General features: G+C 49.8%; 1 protein-coding gene across 5 annotated transcripts; it reads right to left on the bottom strand.

The window, feature by feature from the left end:
• Window positions 1–11983: 11983 nt before the first annotated feature.
• On the bottom strand, window positions 11984–15605 carry ZNF764 (zinc finger protein 764). 5 transcript variants are annotated; one of them, XM_025369685.1, is made up of 4 exons: window positions 15178–15605; window positions 14927–15037; window positions 12859–13297; window positions 11984–12606 (listed from the first exon to the last, which is right to left on the bottom strand). In XM_025369685.1, the coding sequence occupies exons 1-4, from the start codon at window positions 15371–15373 to the stop codon at window positions 12381–12383; spliced, it is 972 nt and encodes a 323-aa protein (XP_025225470.1). In that variant the 5' UTR covers window positions 15374–15605; the 3' UTR covers window positions 11984–12380. The 5 variants fall into 5 exon arrangements, with proteins under 5 accessions (XP_025225470.1, XP_025225471.1, XP_025225467.1 ...); XM_025369686.1 differs by having other exon boundaries at window positions 12859–13294; window positions 15178–15382; XM_025369682.1 differs by having other exon boundaries at window positions 11984–13297.
• Window positions 15606–17959: the final 2354 nt, after the last annotated feature.

The raw sequence follows: 17959 nt of genomic DNA, 5'->3' as shown, positions 1-17959 counted from the left end.
TTGCTACGTATTACCTTGTGATGTTTATTACAGGAGGGTGCAGGTAAAGTTTGTTTATGTTCCCACGAACTCCCCTGTCCGATGTGGGTGGTTTGCAATTGGGGTTTGCTTATTGCAGCAAGGTCTGATAAGTGAAGTCTGCTGGCTTCACTGTGGCACCTAGATAAGGGCTTAGAAATATAAAGAGGCTTGGGGGAAGGGTGGGCAGCACCAAGAAGCTTTCTTGGGCAGCTTGTCCCTAACAAAGGGCTGGTTTGGAGTCAGGGAATCCTGGGGAAGAATACTGACCACTCAGGAAACATATAAAAAAAAGACACATATCCTATGACTACATTCATTTCATGAAAATGTATTGGCCCCCTCGTGTGCCAAGCATTATTCTAGATGTTCTGGGTGGTGAAGACATTGTTGAGGCAAGATAAAGTCCCTGCACTAAGTTTACACTAGGCTGGGGGAGAGAGATACCAAGTATGAATTCAGCTGACACAAGTTTGGGGAAGACCTTCTAGGCAGATTGTGTCCAGGACAAAAACACAGAGGTACAATTCTGAGGCTTCTAGCATGGGACAGACAGGCTCCTGGAGGAATTTCTTGGAGATAGCGCCAAAGGGCACTGACAGATGAATTCAATTTGGAAGTATAGCCTATATAGAACAGAATAGCTAGAACAAAGACTCATTAAGATAGAGGCATGGGCTCTATTAGCTGAGTGTGGTGGCAAGTGCCTGTGGTCACAGCTACTTGGGAGGCTGAGGTGGGAGGATCACTTGAGTCCAGGAGATTGAGGCTGCAGTGAGCCCAGATCATGCCACTGCACTCCAGGGGACAGAGCAAGACCCTGTCTCAAAAAAGCATTCATAGCTAGTACACCCATGGCCTTCCAGGCCCGTGACAAACCAACCTTCTCAAAGTCAAACCCCCCATCTTTTCCTACAGGAAAACGATCCCACTTAGCTCCAGCTAAACAGATGGAATCTGTTCTCTGAACATGCCTGTTTTTTTCTGGAGACAGGGTCAGTCTTCTGTCAGTCAGGAAAGTGCTGAGATTACAGGCATGAGTCACTCCCTGCCCTGACATGCCTCTACCTTTTTTTTTTTTTTTTTTTTTTTGAGATGGAGTCTTGCTCTGCCGCCCAGGCTGGAGTGCAGTGGCATGATCTCGGCTCACTGCAACCTCTGCCTCCTGGGTTCAAGTGATTCTCCTGCCTCAGCCTCCCGAGTAGCTGAGACTACAGGTGCCTGCAATCACACACAGCTAATTTTTGTGTTTTTAGTAGAAATGGGGTTTCACCACGTTGGCCAAGCTGATCTTGATCTCTTGACCTCGTGATTCACCCATCTCAGCCTCCCAAAGTGCTGAGATTACAAGTGTGAGCCACCGTGCCCAGCTAATTGTTGTAGAGATGGGTTTTTGCCATGTTGGCCAGACCGCTCTTAAACTTCTGGGGCTCAACTCATCTGCTCCCATTGGGTTCCCAAAGTGCTGGGATTACAGGCGAGAGCCACTGCACCTGGCAACCTACATTTTTTTTTTTTTTTTTCAGATGGAGTCTCGCTTTGTCACCCAGGCTGGAGTGCAGTGGCACGATCTCGGCTCACTGCAAGCTCCGCCTCCCAAGTTCACGCCATTCTCCTGCCTCAGTCTCCGAGTAGCTGGGACTACAGGCACACACCACCACGCCCGGCTAATTTTTTTTTTTTTTGTATTTTTGGTAGAGATGGGTTTTCACGGTGTTAGCCAGGATGGTCTCGATCTCCTGACCTCATGATCCACCCGCCTCAGCCTCCCAAAGTGCTGGGATTACAGGCATAAGCCACCAGGCCCGGCGTACAACCTACATTTTTAAAAGACACTCAGCCAGGCACAGTGGTTCACACCTGTAATCCCAGCACTTTGGGAGGCTGAGATGGGAGGATCACTCAAGGTCAGGAGTTTGAGACCAGCCTGGGCTCCTGAGACAGCTTCCAAAAATAAGAACCCACAACAACAAAACAAAGACCAGCCTGGGTGACATAGTGAGACCCTTTCTCTAAAAAAAAATTTTTTTTTAATTAGCCAGGTGTAGTGGTGCACGCTTGGTAGTCCCAGCTATGCAGGACCGAGGTGGGAGGATAGCTTGAGCCCAGAAATTCAAGGTCACAGTGAGCTAAAATCACACCTCTGCATTCCAGCCTGGGTGGCACGGAGACCCTGCCTCTAAGTAATAATAATGACAATAAAAGATAACCTAGTGACTCTGCATCAGGGAGGCCTCGTTTGAAAAACTAGCCGAGTATTCGCTTCTTTGGGTCATACACATCTTTGCATGTCCTATTCCTAGAGACACACATACACAAACATTCCAAAGAATTCTAGGGGTCTTGGAGCTCAGATCAACACCTACCTTTTTTTTTGGTTATTATTATTTTTTGAGATGGAGTTTTACTTTTTTCTTTTTTTGTTTTGAGACACAGTCTTGCTCTGTGGTCCAGGCTGGAGTGCAGTGGTGCAATCTCGGCTTGCTGCAACCTCTGCCTTCCGGGTTCATGCCATTCTCCTGCCTCAGCCTCCCAAGGAGCTGGGACTACAGGTACTTGCCACCTTGCCCAGCTAATTTTTTTGTATTTTTAATAGAGACGGGGTTTCACCATGTTAGCCAGGATGGTCTCAATCTCCTGACCTCATGATCTGCCTGCCTCGGCCTCCCAAAGTGCTGGGATTACAGGGGTGAGCCACCACACCTGGTCCAAGATGGAGTTTCACTCTGGTCACCAAGGCTGGAGTGCAGTGGCACAATCTTGGCTCACTGCAACCTCTACCTCCCTGGTTCAAGCAATTCTCATGCCTCAGTCTCCTGAGTAGCTGGGATTACAGGTACCCGCCACCACGCCTGGCTAACTTTTGTATTTTTAGTAGAGACAGGATTTCACCATGTTGGCTAGGCTGGTCTTGAACTCCTGACCTCAGGTGATCCACCTGCCTTGGCCTCCCAAAGTGCTGGGATTACAGGTGTGAGCGACTGTGCCCGGTCTTCTACCCTTAAATGGCCTGGACAGAAGAGGGATGGGCATGTGGCCATGGCCTTTACTTCTCACTCTGGCTGGCCACTTGGATGTGGCTTATTCTGTTGATGCAGACAAGCATATCCCCAATGCACAGTGAAGCCTAGGAAAGCCCCTTCCTGGCTTCAATTGCCTCTGGGGCTGACCTTCAAACACCTGGGGTAGCAGAGAGAAAAGGAGGCCCTACCTCTGGAGGAAATATCTGTGCCAAGAAACAAGGAGCTGGCTGGGCACGGCGGCTCACACCTGTAATCCCAGCACTTTGGGAGGCTGAGGCTCAGGGCGGATCACCTGAGGTCGGGAGTTTGAGACCAGCCTGACTAACATGGAGAAATCCCACCTCTACTAAAAAATTGCCCAGACCAGCTCGGTCGGGGAGACCCTAGCCCAGCAGCACTAGAGGAATTAAAGATGCATACACAGAAATATAGAGGTGAGAAGTGGGAAATCAGGGGTCTCACAGCCTTCAGAGCTGAGAGCCCCAAACAGAGATTTATCCACATATTTATTAACAACAAACCAGTCATTAGCATTGTTTCTATAGATATTAAATTAACTAAAAGTACCCCTATGGGAAACGAAGGGACGGCTGAATTAAAGGAATAGGTTGGGCTAGTTAACTGCAGCAGGAACATGGCCTTAAGGCACAGACTGCTCATGCTATTGTTTGTGGTTTAAGAATGCCTTTAAGCGGTCTTCTGCCCTGGGCGGGCCAGGTGTTCCTTGCCCTCATTCCGGTACCCACAACCTTCCAGCACAGGCGTTAGGGCTGTTATGAACATGTTACAGTGCTGCAGAGATTCTGTTTATGGCCAGTCTTGGGGCCAGTTCACCGCCAGATTTTGGGGGGCTTGTTCTCAACATGTCCCCCTTCTCTGATTTGCAAACGATAAAAGCAAGGGCAGCTTTGTCACGGTGAGCTACTTCTGGCAGGAGTCGGGATCCACATCTGCAGACTATACAAAGACAAACAACATAGAGTAAAAGCACAGTCATCATTGAAATCACAGAGCTTGCAAATGTTTTTATCCATTTTAATGGGTTACTAGCTGCTAATTTGTCTGCAGCTCCTTTAAGCATTCCAGTTCCTGGCATTAATGTCAGGTGTGCCTGGGATGTTTTAAATATTTGTTCTTTTAATTTTGCTATATCCAAAAACAAGTTTGTAGAGTATCCTTCTAGACACTTTTTTATTCTTTTCCAAATTTTGATCTTATTAAGAGCATTTAATAGCTTCCACAAATCCTTATGTTTAGCTCCTAGAGCAGGCCATATCATTTGAGGTTGAGGTGCCACTATACCACCATGGTTCCAGATAATAGGAACTTTTGTCGTACTTCTTATCATTTCTACCATCTGACAGTTTTGTTCAGATCATCTGAACATAGTGTGACCGTGGCACACAGACTGAGAGGTGCAATTCAAGCTAATCATCCCCTTAGGGGACTAATTAATAATGATTCCATAGGAATCATTGTGCAGCACCTCTGCCTGTTCTGCAAAGCAATCTTCCTAAACAAGTACGTTCATTTTTTCTAACTGGGTCCAATCCTGTTTACAAATAGGTTTTTGAGGGCGGTATGCCTCAATTATAGGAGCAGATTTATTATGGTAAATACTGAGATCAGAAAGCGTGTATAACTGTGTCATAGAGTGATTGCATCCAGGCATTATTACCAGCCCTTATTGAAGGAATACTCATGGCAGTGGTGATAACCACTATCATAGCTACCATTAAATATTCCACATAGAGAAAAATGTAGCTAGAGCTCGGCTAGTATAGCCTGGGGCATTATCTGTTTTAATAGAAGCTGGAATGCCCATCACTGCAAAGCACTGCCAAAGATGACATTTAACACAGGCAGAAGACTCTCCTGTTTGGCTTGTAGCCCACACAAAGTGAGAAAAGGTGCCCACACATATATGTACATAAGCTAGTCTCCCAAACGAAGGAACATGTGTGACATCCATTTGCCAAATAGAATTAGGTTCCAGTCCTGGAGGATTAACTACTTCTGTAAAAGATGAGGAATGTACCATTTGGCAAGTTGGGCATTGCTGGATAATAGCTTCAGCTTCTTTCCAGGTAATGCCGTATCTGCGTTTGAGACCAGAGGCATTAACATGGGTTAAATTGTGAAAGTGTCTAGCATTAGATATTGCATTAACAACTAGGTGATCAGCCTTTTGATTCCCTTTAGTCAAGGGTCCTGGAAGAGGTGTATGAGCTCTAATGTGAGTGATGTAAAAAGGGTGCATTCTACTCCTAACTGCTGTTTGCAATTGGGTAAATAAAGTCATCAGTTGTTCATTTGTATGAAATCATAACTGAGCATTTTCAATTAACTGTGTGGAGTGAATCACGTATGAAGAATCAGAAATCACATTCATAGGTATATCAAAAGCAGTCAATACCTCAATTACAGTTACAAGTTCTGCTTTTTGAGCTGAAGTATAGGACATCTGGAAAAACTTTTTTTTTTTTTTTTTTTTTTTGAGACGGAGTCTCACTCTGTTGCCCAGGCTGGAGTGCAGTGGCTGGATCTCAGCTCACTGCAAGCTCCGCCTCCCGGGTTCACGCCATTCTCCTGCCTCAGGCTCCCGAGTAGCTGGGACTACAGGCGCCCGCCACCTCGCCCGGCTAGTTTTTTGTATTTTTTAGTAGAGACGGGGTTTCACCGTGTTAGCCAGGATGGTCTCGATCTCCTGACCTCGTGATCCACCCGTCTCGGCCTCCCAAAGTGCTGGGATTACAGGCTTGAGCCACCGCGTCTGGCCTAGAAAAACTTTTTGAGCCAAAATAAGAAGCTTTACCATTACTAGACCCATCTGTAAAACAATGAAAATGCTTAGCAGGCTGCAGGTTGTTTACTGCAGGAATTGTAAATGCAAACCGTTCACAGTCTTGCTCAGCTAAAAGGAGAGTAAAGAAACAAAATCTATGACTATTTACCCAATTTTTTGGAATTACAGCAGGAGAAGGCAATCCTGGCTGTAATGCTCCCATAGGTTGTGTAACTGAATTGATGGTTCTTAAGTCAGTTAACATTCTCCATTTACCTGATTTTTTCTTAATTACAAGAACTGGAGAATTCCAAGGAGAAAATGTTGGAGCTATGTGCCCATTTTCTAATTGTTCAGCAACTAATTTATCTAAAGCCTCCAGTTTTTCTTTACTTAGTGGCCATTGTTCTATCCAAATTGGCTTATCTGTTAACCATTTTAAAGGTATAGGTTCTGGAGGCTTAACAATGGCCGCCATCAAAAACTATTTCCTAATCTTTGGCAGGAACTTTGTTTTTCCGCTTGAATTGGTTCTTTCAAACCTCGCAAATTTTTTTCTAGTCCCATACCAGGGACATACTCCATTTCATGCATTGTATGTTGACTTTGAGGGCTATATAATTGCCCTGGAATTAGAACTTGTGCTCCCGATTGTTATAATAAATGTCTGCCCCATAAATTTATAGGTACAGAAGTTATAATTGGTTGAATAGTCCTGTAATGCCCAGACCGTTTGTTCCCCAAAGAAGACCACCAGAGTCCANATGGTGGGATGTGTTTGTACTGGGCTCAGGAAGTTGAGAGATATATGGTGGGATGTGTTTGTACTGGGCCTGTTTGTGTTGAGTCCAGGGTTGAGGAATGTGCCTGTTTTCTTTCAGTCCCAGGTTGTCTATCGAGCCCTTCACAATGCAAAATATAACTACTTTGATATACTTCAGCGGCTTTACCAACTCCAACTATGTTAAATTGAGCAGGTTGAATTGGCCATGTGGACGGCCAGTGCTGTAGAGAAATGATTGAAATGTCTATTCCTGTATCTACCAAACTTTTAAATTTCTTTCCTTGAATAGTTATTTCACAGGTAGGACGTTTATCAGTAATTTGATTCACCCAATAAGCTGCTTTGTCTTGTTTATTTGTGCTTCCAAATCCTCCTGTTCATTTAATTTCACCTTTCCCGATTCCCACATACGGCACAATCAGGAGCTGTGCTGTGCACTCTCCTGGCTCTGCTTTCCAGGGAACAGAAGTAGATGTAACAATTTGAATTTCCCCATTGTAATCTGAACCAATGACTCCTGTATGTATTTGTACCCCTTTTAAATTTACACTAGACCTTCCTAAAAGTAATCCTATTGTCCCTGCTGGCAAGGGTCCACAGACTCCTGTTGGGACCTTTTGCAGGGGTTCCCCAGGAAGAAAGCTCACAGCTTTTGTGCAGCATAAATCTACTGCGGCACTACTGGCTGTGGTAGGGGACAGACATTGTACAGGGGTGAGGGAATGGCCTGAGCTGGAAATGCCCCGGTTTAGAATGGGGCCCGGGACGGGCCCCTCACGGCGTTTCCCGAAATCGGGTTCCCTTCTTTATCAAACTTAGAGTGACGCTGACTAGCCCAATGTTTTCCTTTTTTACATTTTGGTCATATTTCAGGCTCAACAGTTTTCTTTTTTCCCCTATCTGGCAGCCTGACTCGCTGATTTTTTCTACATTCTTTTTTAGTATGACCATGCTTCCCACAGTTAAAACAAGCTCCTGGAAATTGAGTATTTCCTTTATCCACTCTCAGTCCTGCCATTACCTGTGCCAACAAAGTAGCTTTATGCAGATTACCTCCGATACCATCACAGGCCTTGATATAATCAACTAAATGTGCTTTCCTGAATTTAAAAGGAAAAGGCTCAAATGTAGCTATAATATTTCCCTGTTGACCTGGGGGGTGTTCTAACAGGGAATTGCCAAGCCTCCAAATCACCCTCTAGTCTAGCTTGCTGAATTCCTGCCTGAATAGAACTAAGAGCGGTCGCTTGAGGCACTGCTTGAACAGTCACTGGGGCGACTACTTTTCGCCCAGTGTACTCCAGAAAAGAAAGATCTGGAGGGTCATTTTCTTTAAAATAATAAGGAGGGGGCACAGAAGGGTAGGGATGAACCTCTCCTTCCTTTGCCACTTTAGCTTCAGCTGGTAAATAAACATGCTCTGTAACCTCTTGTGTTACTTCGCTATACTGGTTCCTCCTCATTATCAGTGTGAAAAAGCTCCAAGGTGAAATGAACCAGACCCCATACCTGTCCCATTGTTACCCTGATGCTTCCGAGATCCCCTTCTTACTCACCAGGGGGATTGCTTTAAGAGTACTCGGGTGTCCTCCAGCTGGTTTTCTGTTCCAACTGTTGCTCCAGCGACCCTTCGACCTGGATTCGAGCCCCCACGATGGATGCCACTTGCCGAGACCAGCTCGGTTGGGGAGACCCTAACCCAGCAGCACTAGAGGAATTAAAGACACACACACAGAAATATAGAAGTGTGAAGTGGGAAATCAGGGGTCTCACAACCTTCAGAGCTGAGAGCCCCAGACAGAGATTTACCCACGTATTTATTAACAGCAAACCAGTCATTAGTATTGTTTCTATAAATATTAAATTAACTGAAAGTATCCCTTATGGGAAACGAAGGGATGGGCCAAATTAAAGGAATAGGTTGGGCTAGTTAACTGCAGCAGGAACACGGCCTTAAGGCACAGATCGCTCATGTGATTGTTTGTGGCTTAAGAATGCCTTTAAGTGGTTTTCTGACTTGGGTGGGCCAGGTGTTCCTTGCCCTCATTCCCATAAACCCACAACCTTCCAGCACAGGCATTAGGGCCGTTATGAACATGTTACAGTGCTGCAGAGATTTTGTTTATGTCCAGTCTTGGGGCCAGTTTATGGCCAGATTTTGGGAAGTTTGCTCCCAACAAAAAATACAAAATTAGCCAGGTGTGGTGGCACATCCTAGTTACTCAGGAGGCTGAGGCAGGAGGATTGCTTGAACCCGGGAGGCAGAGGATACAGTGAGCCAAGATCATGCCATTGTACTCCAGCCTGGGCAACAAGAGTGAAACCCTGTCTCAAAAAAAAAAAAAAGAAAAGAAAAAAGAGAAATGAGGAGCTGAGAATGGGGTGGGGCTGAGGCTGAAGGGTTTCAGGACACTAAAAAAAAATTGATGAGATGCTGGAAAGTTGGGTCATGAAGGCAGGAAGCAGAGGAGTCAGGTCTGGTTTCTAGGCCCTAAATAAGCTTTACAAACTTCAAAGCACTCAGAGACCTCCAGCTAATAATCATGGCACCTTTAATTGGCAAGCTGAGGGCCCAGATCTGGCTGTCAGTCTGGGCTGAGAACTGGTGTTGCAAGCTGGGCCTCCCCAAGGCTGTGCTGAGGGTTAGGGGAGGGAACTGGGTTGCACATGGGGAATTAAAACCTGGTACAAAAGCCGGGCGCAGTGGCTCACACCTGTAATGCCAGCACTTTGGAAGGCTGAGGCGGGAGGATCACGTGAGGTCAGGAAATGGAGACCAGCCTGACCAACATAGTGAAACCCCATCTCTACTAAAAATACAAAAAATAGCAGAGCGCGGTGGCCCATGCCTGTAATCCTAGCACTTTGGGAGGTCAAGGCAGGCAGATCACTTGGGGTCAGGAGTTCAAGACCAGCCTGGTCAACATGGTGAAACCCTGTCTCTACTAAAAATACAAAAATTAGTCGGGTGTGGTGGCACACACCTGTAATCCTAGCTACACAGGAGGCCAAGACAGGAGAATCACTTGAACCCAGGAGGCAGAAGTTGCAGTGAGCCGAGATCGTGCCACTGCACTCCAGCCTGGGCATCAGAGAGAGACTCCATCTCAAAAAACAAACAAACAAACAAACAAACAAAAAAACCTGGTACAAAGGTATCTCCTACTGCCAAGGTGCCTCTTCTGACCCCAATATGCCCCTGTGATAAGGTGGTACACGAGTCAACCTGCCCCAGAAAAGCTGAAGGAGAGAGAGATTTTGGTGGGGTCGGATTGGAGATGAGGTTGGAATAAAGTCAGTTCATTACTTCACTTGACACCTGAACAGTGTCTTTTCTCCAAAACTTCTACCTCCTTCCAGGTTGATAAATCTGGTTTCTTCCTCCCTGGGTAGGCCAGACACAGGGCTGAGCTGGGTGACAGGCAAGGGGGCACAGGCCAGCAGAGATCACAGGCCCTTGCTCTCCTCGGGGAGATGTCCTGACCAGGAGCAGGGCAGCGGCTGCCCATGGCTAGACTCTGCCCACAAAGGAATTAGTGGTAGATGGATTCTCTGCAGAGCTTGGGGATACAAATGGGTAGTCGCCCCTGGTTACAAACCTAACACCTGGTGTTCCTGGTCTACCCACCCCTGCCCATGATGGTACAGAGGAAAAATGCAAGGTCTGTGTGCCTTGGGACTCTCCTTGTTGCCTGGATTCTGAGTTGACCTGGTCTGTCACATGGCTGCTTTGTCAGAACTCATCTGGTACGTGGGCTTCACTGATGCTGGGCTAGTCTGACCTCGTTCAGGTCAGGGCTGGGTGTTATCACAGGGAGGGGCAGATGCCTGCAGAACCCTGGCTGAGACACCAGTGAAGGTCTCAGGAGTGACGGGGAAAGTCAGCAGTCAACTAAGAACCCTGGGGTCTCTGTGTGATCCTGGACAGGCTGCTTAGCCCTCCTTGGCCTCAGTGCCCCCAACTGCAAAAGCCTGGGAAAGTGAAGATCTCTTCCAGTTCAAAACTGTGATGAGGCCCTCCTGGCAGGGTCTAGGAGGGTTAAGAAGGCCTGAGGCATGTGGCCGTCTCAGGGAGGCCCAAAGAAGACTGGAGGGAGCTCTCAAAACCTTCCCATTCAAAAACAGGAACTGCCTTTTGGCTGATGACGGTCACACCCCTTGGTTTGGGATGAAAGGCAGTCCTGACTGCCTCTTCCTGACCAGGCTGCCCTCTTCAACCAAGGGTCTTCTCTCAGCACTTATGAAGGTGCAATGAGTCAATGGAGGAGACAGTACTTTGTAAACCATAAAATGCAATACAAGCAAAGATCTAAAACAAAGCCGACTTTGACTTCTTTCCTGCCATCCTTTCTCTCCAACTCCAGAAAACCTGAGTGCTACAGACCACTGTTTGCAAACTCAAATGACCTTAGGAGCTCAGCAAGTCATATAAATGAACGGGAAATGCCAGATGGAAAGGACTGTTTGGACAGAGGCATGGGTCTAAGAAATACTTTCCTTTCTTCTTCGCTGTACTTTAAGATAAACACCAAAACCACTAAAAGCAACCCATGATGAATGGCACGTGGTGCTTGGTCAGGAGCCCATGAGAGTGGTGGGGATGGGTGGCCGGGCCACGGTGAATTGTGAGTTCTGGCTCAGCTTCCAACAACTGTGGTTTTGTGGGAGCCTAGGTGGAGTTGCCAAATCTTTGGATTTTTCAAAAGATGCCAGAAAACCTGTATTTGGGTGCAAAATATCCTTTTCAATCTTCACCACTAACTCATATCACTTAAAAACACTGCCTGGGCTCAGATCAATAAATATGACAACTGCAGGCCAGATCCAGTAGAGTCACAGGATTTTAACTTGGGCAGTAAAAAGACAGTGGAGGTGGTGAGTGCCTGTAGTCCCAGCTACTTGGGAGGCTGAGGCAGGAGAATCGCTTGAACTCTGGAGGCAGAGGTTTCAGTGAGCTGAGACTGCGCTACTGCACTCCAGCCTGGGCAACAAGAGCAAAACCCCATCACACACACACACACACACACACACACACACAAAGACAATGGGAGCCAGGCATGGTGGTGGCTCACGCCTGTAATCCCAGCAGTTTGGGAGCCCGAGATGGCAGGATTGCTTCAGCCAAGGAGTTTGAGACCAGCCTGGACAACAGTGAGAACCTCATCTCTATGTAAAATTTAAAACTTAGCTGGACGTGGTGTTGCCCGCCTGTAGTCTCAGATATTTGGAAGGCTAAGGGGAGAGGATTCCTTGAGCACAGCAGGTTGACGCTACAGTTAGCCCTGTTCACACCACTGCACTCCAGCCTGGGTGACAGGCCAGGAAGCTGTCTCAAAAATAAATAAATAAATAAATAAATAAATAAATAAATAAATAAATAAATAAAAAGACAATGAGTATTGTGTTCTGGGAGGGTCACAAGAATAAAAAATAATTTAAAATTTTTTTAAAAAAACAATGGGTAAAACAAGGTTCTCCTCTACCTCAGTGCTTTTAGCATCTCTGGGCTGAGAAACACCTTTTGGTTCCCCTTATGTAGGTCTGGGGGTTCTCACCTCAGCCCTGCCTCAGTAAAGGGGGCCTTCGAGACCCCTGGGCAGTTGAGAGCAAGGTGCTGGCAGAGGAGGCTGCTGAGGGTCCAAGATCAGACTGTCCGCACCCCAGGGCCAGGTCTTGTAGATTCTGGGACCTCCCTGCAGGCCGCCGCAGAGGTTCGGGCCCGAGCCCAACTCGGGCCTCTGTTATGTCTAGATAGTCACTTTTAAGGCCGTCACCCACACTCCTGGAATATCTCTGGGTACAGCTGGAAGCCCACGGGCGGTTCCAGATCTCCAGGGCCAGGGGTCAGGGTCACAGGCAGACCCCCAGTGACCCGGCCCTTGTGGCCCCTGGCCCCGGGCCTATGAACCCACTGGTGCTTGGCCACTGCTGATTTCTGGCCGAAGCGGCGGCCACACTGCGGGCAGGGGTAGGGCTTCTCGCCGCTGTGGGTGCGCCTGTGGGCTGCCATCTCTGAGCTCTGGCGGAAGCAGCGCCCGCAGTCCGGGCACTGGTAGGGCTTCTCGCCGGTGTGGGTGCGCACGTGGCGCCGTAGGTCCGAGGGGTAGGCGAAGGCGCGGCCACAGTCCGGGCAGGGGAAGGGGGTCTCGCCGCTGTGCACACGCCGGTGCTGGTAGAGGGCAGAGCTCTGGCTGAAGCGGCGGCCACAGTCGGCGCAGCCATAGGGCTTCTCACCGGTGTGGACGCGCAGGTGCGAAGTCAGTGCTGAGCGCTGCGTGAAGGCCCGGCCACACTCGGGACAGCGGTGAGGCCGCTCCCCGCGATGGATGGCCCGGTGTTTGCTCAGGGAGGAAGCGTGGCCGAAACCCTTGCCGCAGTCAGTGCAGTGGAAGGGTTTCTCGCCAGTGTGGCTGTAGACGTGCTCCACCAGTGTGGAGCGCCAGGCGAAGCTCTTCCCGCACACGTAGCAGCCGTGACGCTGGTCCGCTCGGGGGACAGGGGGGTGGGCACAGAGCGAGGGGCGTCCTCGGTGCGGTGCCTTGGACGGCTGCTCCCAACCGTAAGGGGGCCCGGCCAAGGGGGCTTGGGGAGCCTTCAGTCCAGGAGACCCGGTGGCCACAGGGACAGGCTTCTCCAGGGCTCCCATCCCTTCCCTTTGTCTTTCCTCTTCTTTGTTTCTGGAATCTGCTGGGAGATAAAGACGGGACAGTTCAGGCTCGGCTCATCCTGGTCCTTGAATCCCACAGCCCGCGTGGGCAGGGACAGGCCTGCTGGACCCCCGGCTGCCCCTGGGAGACAGAGCAGTGACACCTGTTCCTCGGCTGCTGAGCCAGCAGAACCGGGAGGGAGGGAAGGAACAGTCCACTCGGCCTCGGGGCTGGGGAAATGTCACTGCTGGGGAAGGGCAGAGATGACATGAACATCTAGGCCTGATCCAGAAGGAGGAGCGGACACCTGAGGGTGTTCCAGGCATCAGGAACAGCACCAAGAAAGGCAGAACCAGGTGGGCATGGCCAATTTCAGTGGGGCTGGACACTCCGCAAAGGCTGAGGCAAGAAATGAAGGAAAAAAAGGGGGGCAGGCGGGGAGAGAGGAACCAGCCTGCAGGTGAACGGCAGGGGTGGGTCCTGAGGTGGAGGTAGAGTCAACAGAGCTTAAGAGTCTGGGCGTGGGGGCTCAAGGCGGTAATCCCAGCGCTTTCGGAGGCAGAGAAGGAGCATCAGTCTAGGATTTCAGGACCAGCCTGGGCAACACACCAAGACCCAGGACCCCATCTCTAAAATATATTACATAACAATTTTAAAAAATTAGGCCAGGCGCAGTGGGTCACTTTGGGAGTCCAAGGCAGGCGGACCACTTGACCCCAGGAGTTCTAGACCAGCCTGGGTGACATAGTGAAACCCTGTCTCTACTAAAAATACAATTGGCCGGGCGCCATGGCTCATGCCTGTAATCCCAGCACTTTAGGAGGCCGAGGAGGACGGATCACAAGGTCAGGAGATCGAGACCAGCCTGGGTGACATAGTGAAACCCCGTCTCTACTAAAAATACAAAAACAAAATTAGCCGGGCGTGGTGGCGGGTGCCTATAGCCCCAGCTACTCGGGAGGCTGAGGCTGGAGAATGGCGTGAACCCAGGAGGCGGAGCTTGCAGTGAGCCGATATCACCCCACAGCACTCCAGCCTGGGCGACAGAGCAAGACTCCGTCTCAAAATAAATAAAAAAATAAATAAAAATTAAAAATTACCAAGGCGTGGTGGTGGGCACCTGTAATCCCAGCTACTTGGGAGGCTGAGGCAGAAGAATTACTTGAAACTGGGAGGGGAAGGTTGCAGTGAGCTCAGATGGCGCCACTGCACTCCAGCCTGGGCAATGGAGCAAAACTTTGTCTTTAAAAAAAAAAAAAAAAAATTACCCAGGCTTCGTGGTGAGCACCTGTACAGTCTTAGCTGCTCTGGAGGCCCAGGTGGGAGGACTGCTTGAGCCTGGGAGTTCCAGGCTACAGTGAGCTATGAGGCTGCCACTGCACTCAGCCTAGGCAACAGAGTGAGACCCTGTCTCTAAAACAAAAACACCAAAAAAAAGCCCCAAGAGTGTAGTGACCACGCAGAGGTGAGGACTCAGGGGCGGGTTATGGCAGGGCCAGAACCCCATCACTGCTCCTTTCTAGGCTGCATCCGGGAGCCAGGCAGGGGCTCAGCCTCCTGGTCGCAGTTGAGAAGGCAGTTGAGAGAGGAAACTGCTAAGCAGGTAGCTGGAGGTGGCAGAGGATACCGGGATGGGACAGGAACAGAGAAGTAGCACCCGATACTCCACCTGGGTCCGTTTCTGTCGGACATTTCGACTCCGGATCCCGGGCAGCGGGGCCCCACAGTTCGGCCTCCTCCTCCACCCAGGAGATGAGAGCTGGCTTGTTGCCTCCGATTCCTAGGGGAGAAGAACGCAAACCCCACACTGAGGGGAAGCCGCCTGCCCGGCCCCGGGGTCCCCAACTCCACACGCAGCTCCCAGAAGCGCGGCAGGGCCTGTGGGGGCGCAGGGCCCAGGTGAGCAGGTGGGGCTCTCACCGAGCGCGCTCAGGTGGCCGTAGGTCTCCCGCATCACGTCCCGGTACAGGGCCCTCTGCGCGGGTCGCAAGCAGCCCCACTCCTCCCGGCAGAAGTACACAGCCACGTCCGCGAAGCTCACAATCCCTGGCTCCCTCCACTCGGGTCCGGCCCCATTTGGGTCCCGGGGAGGGAGTGGGGCCAGAGGCGGCACCATGGTGACTGTCAACCCCGACTACGGATCGGCTGCCTCCCCTTGGCCTGGCCTGGGCCTTCGGAACCTCCTGCGTCCGAGAAAGCCTACGCGGCCAGGCCCAAGGGAGGAGGAAGGTCTCTAGGGCCCCCCGAGGGCGCACTAGAGAGCATGGAAACTAACGGTGCCGATGGCAGCGGGTGTATAATCAGAAATGGAATATGCCCTCACAAAAAATGGCGGCGGCGCGGGTACTCGACCTTTGCCCCTACGCAATCGTGCCCAAGACAACGCCCCCGGTATGTACAGGCCGCGTTCTCTCCGTACCCTCATCCAAAATGGCCGCAGTGACTACAGGGGCCGGCCTTGAAAACTAGTCGCGTTTGTTTAGTACCCGGCCCAGTGAGGCGGTGCAGCAGAGAGCTCCGCCCCGGTCTGCAAGAACAAGAAAGCGCCTCCTGGGAGGGAGCTGGCCTCTCGGCCTTACTGAACTCAGGCATTAGTTTTCGTCTCTAGACCGTTTTATAATTGGTCTCCAGCTCATTACTCTCTCGTTTTGTCCTTGTTATCTCAGAAACAGGGCGACAGCAGTCTCTTCCTAATGTTGAGTGTAAAAACCAATGGAGTGGGCGTGGCGCAGTGGCTCACGCTTGTAATCAGCAGTTTGGGAGGCCGAGGCCGGAGGAACTGAGGTCAGGACTTCGAGACCAGCCTCACCAACATGGTGAAACCCCGTCTCCACTAAATAATCCAAGTAACTGGGGAGGCTGAGGCAGGAGAATCGCTTGAACGCAGAAGGCGGAGTTTGCAGTGGGCCAAGATTGCGCCACGGCACTCCAGCCTGGGCGACAGAGCGAAACTCCGACTCAAAAATAGAAAAGAAAGAAACAAAGAAAAAGGAGTGGATACAGGAGAACCTCCTCTCTTGTAGGCTTCTTGGAGCCTGAAATTCTGGAATCTTCCTGATGGCAGAGGCAGTGGGGAGAGTAGGGTAAGGTTGAGAAAGTCAGAGGATCCTCTCTTCTAGGAGCCTCTCCCATTTACTGTGCAGGACGTCTCCCAGTCGCCGGTCTCTCTCTAGCTGCAGCCGGGCTCCCAGCTTCCTTCACATCCTGCCGCTGGGCGGATGGCCCAAGGCTCCTCTGCTGAAGCCCAACTCATCCCTTTCTTGCCCCAAACTGCTTCCCCTGGGGTCTTTATCTCAGTAAATGTTGCCAACTCTCCCCCAGACCACCCTCTCACTTCCTGATGACCTATTCTGTGCTCCATTTGACTTCATACATGTCCTGTTGTAGCAGGAGGAGCTGCAGACAAAAACCCTCAGACACCGAGTTGAAGAAGGAAGGGCTTTATTCGGCCGGGAGCATCAGCAAGACTCACATCTCAAAAACCAAGTTCCCCGAGTGTGCAATTCCTGTCCCTTTTAAGGGCTCACAACTCAAAGGGGGATCAGGGAACCAAGAAATGTAGCAGGATGAGCTGCAGACAAAACCCCTCAGACACTAAGTTAAAGAAGGAAGGGCTTTTTTTTTTTTTTTTTTTGAGACGGAGTCTTGCTCTGTCGCCCAGGCTGGAGTGCAGTGGCCGGATCTCAGCTCACTGCAAGCTCCGCCTCCCGGGTTTAAGCCATTCTCCTGCCTCAGCCTCCCGAGTAGCTGAGACTACAGACACCCGCCACCTCACCCGGCTAGTTTTTTTGTATTTTTTAGTAGAGACGGGGTTTCTACTAAACCCCGTGTTCGCCAGGATGGTCTAGATCTCCTGACCTCATGATCCTCCCATCTCGGCCTCCCAAAGTGCTGGGAGCCACCGCGTCCGGCCCAGAAGGCTTGAGCCACCGCGCCCGGCCCAGAAGGAAGGGCTTTATTCGGCCAGGAGCATCAGCAAGACTCAGGTATCAAAAACCAAGCTCCCTGAGTGAGCAATTCCTGTCCCTTTTAAGGGCTCACAACTCTAAGGGGGTCCCCGTGAGAAGGTCATGATCAATTGAGCAAGCAGTGGGTACATGACTGGGGGCTGCATGCACTGGTAATTAGAATGGAACAGAACAGGACAGGGATTTTCACAGTGCTTTTCTATACAATGTCTGTAATCTATAGATAACATAACCAATTAGGTCAGGGGTCGATCTTTAACTGCCAGGCCCAGGGTCTGGCGCCGGGCTGTCTGCTTATGGATTTCATTTCTGCCTTTTAGTTTTTACTTCTTCATTCTTTGGAGGCAGAAATTGGGCATAAGACAGTATGAAGGGTGGTCTCCTCCCTCACTGTGTATGGGAGTAAGAGTCGCCTCTAACTGCCTTTTAGCTCTTAGTGGGCTCTTTAGTTGAATCTAGGCCCAGATTGAGAATCGCTTGTAATCCTAGCTACTGGGAGGCAAAGGCAGGAGGATCCCTTGAGCCCAGGAGTATGAGATCAGCCTGGGCAAGTTAGTGAAACCCTATCTTCAAAAATAAATAAATAAATAATAAAGTAAAATAAGAAAAAATGAATTGACAGTGGACAAACGAGAAAATTATACAAATTGTATTAGTTTTACATGTACATGGGGATCTTCACAAGAGAGGGAAGTCAGAAAAAGTGCCCAAAGCCAGGTGCTTTTATGTTTCTT

The sequence above is a fragment of the Theropithecus gelada genome, chromosome 20, assembly GCF_003255815.1.
Source record: "Theropithecus gelada isolate Dixy chromosome 20, Tgel_1.0, whole genome shotgun sequence".
NCBI lineage: Eukaryota > Metazoa > Chordata > Mammalia > Primates > Cercopithecidae > Theropithecus > Theropithecus gelada.
This window is presented reverse-complemented; position numbering and strand designations above follow the sequence as displayed.

Coding starts and splice junctions, on each gene's coding strand:
- ZNF764 (XM_025369682.1), bottom strand. CDS start 15,373: ATGGTGCCGCCTCTGGCCCCACTCCCTCCCCGGGACCCAAATGGGGCC. Junction 15,038..15,177: donor CGGCCACCTGAGCGCGCTCG/GTGAGAGCCCCA, acceptor CTTCTCCCCTAG/GAATCGGAGGCAACAAGCCA. Junction 13,298..14,926: donor TCCGACAGAAACGGACCCAG/GTGGAGTATCGG, acceptor TTTATCTCCCAG/CAGATTCCAGAAACAAAGAA.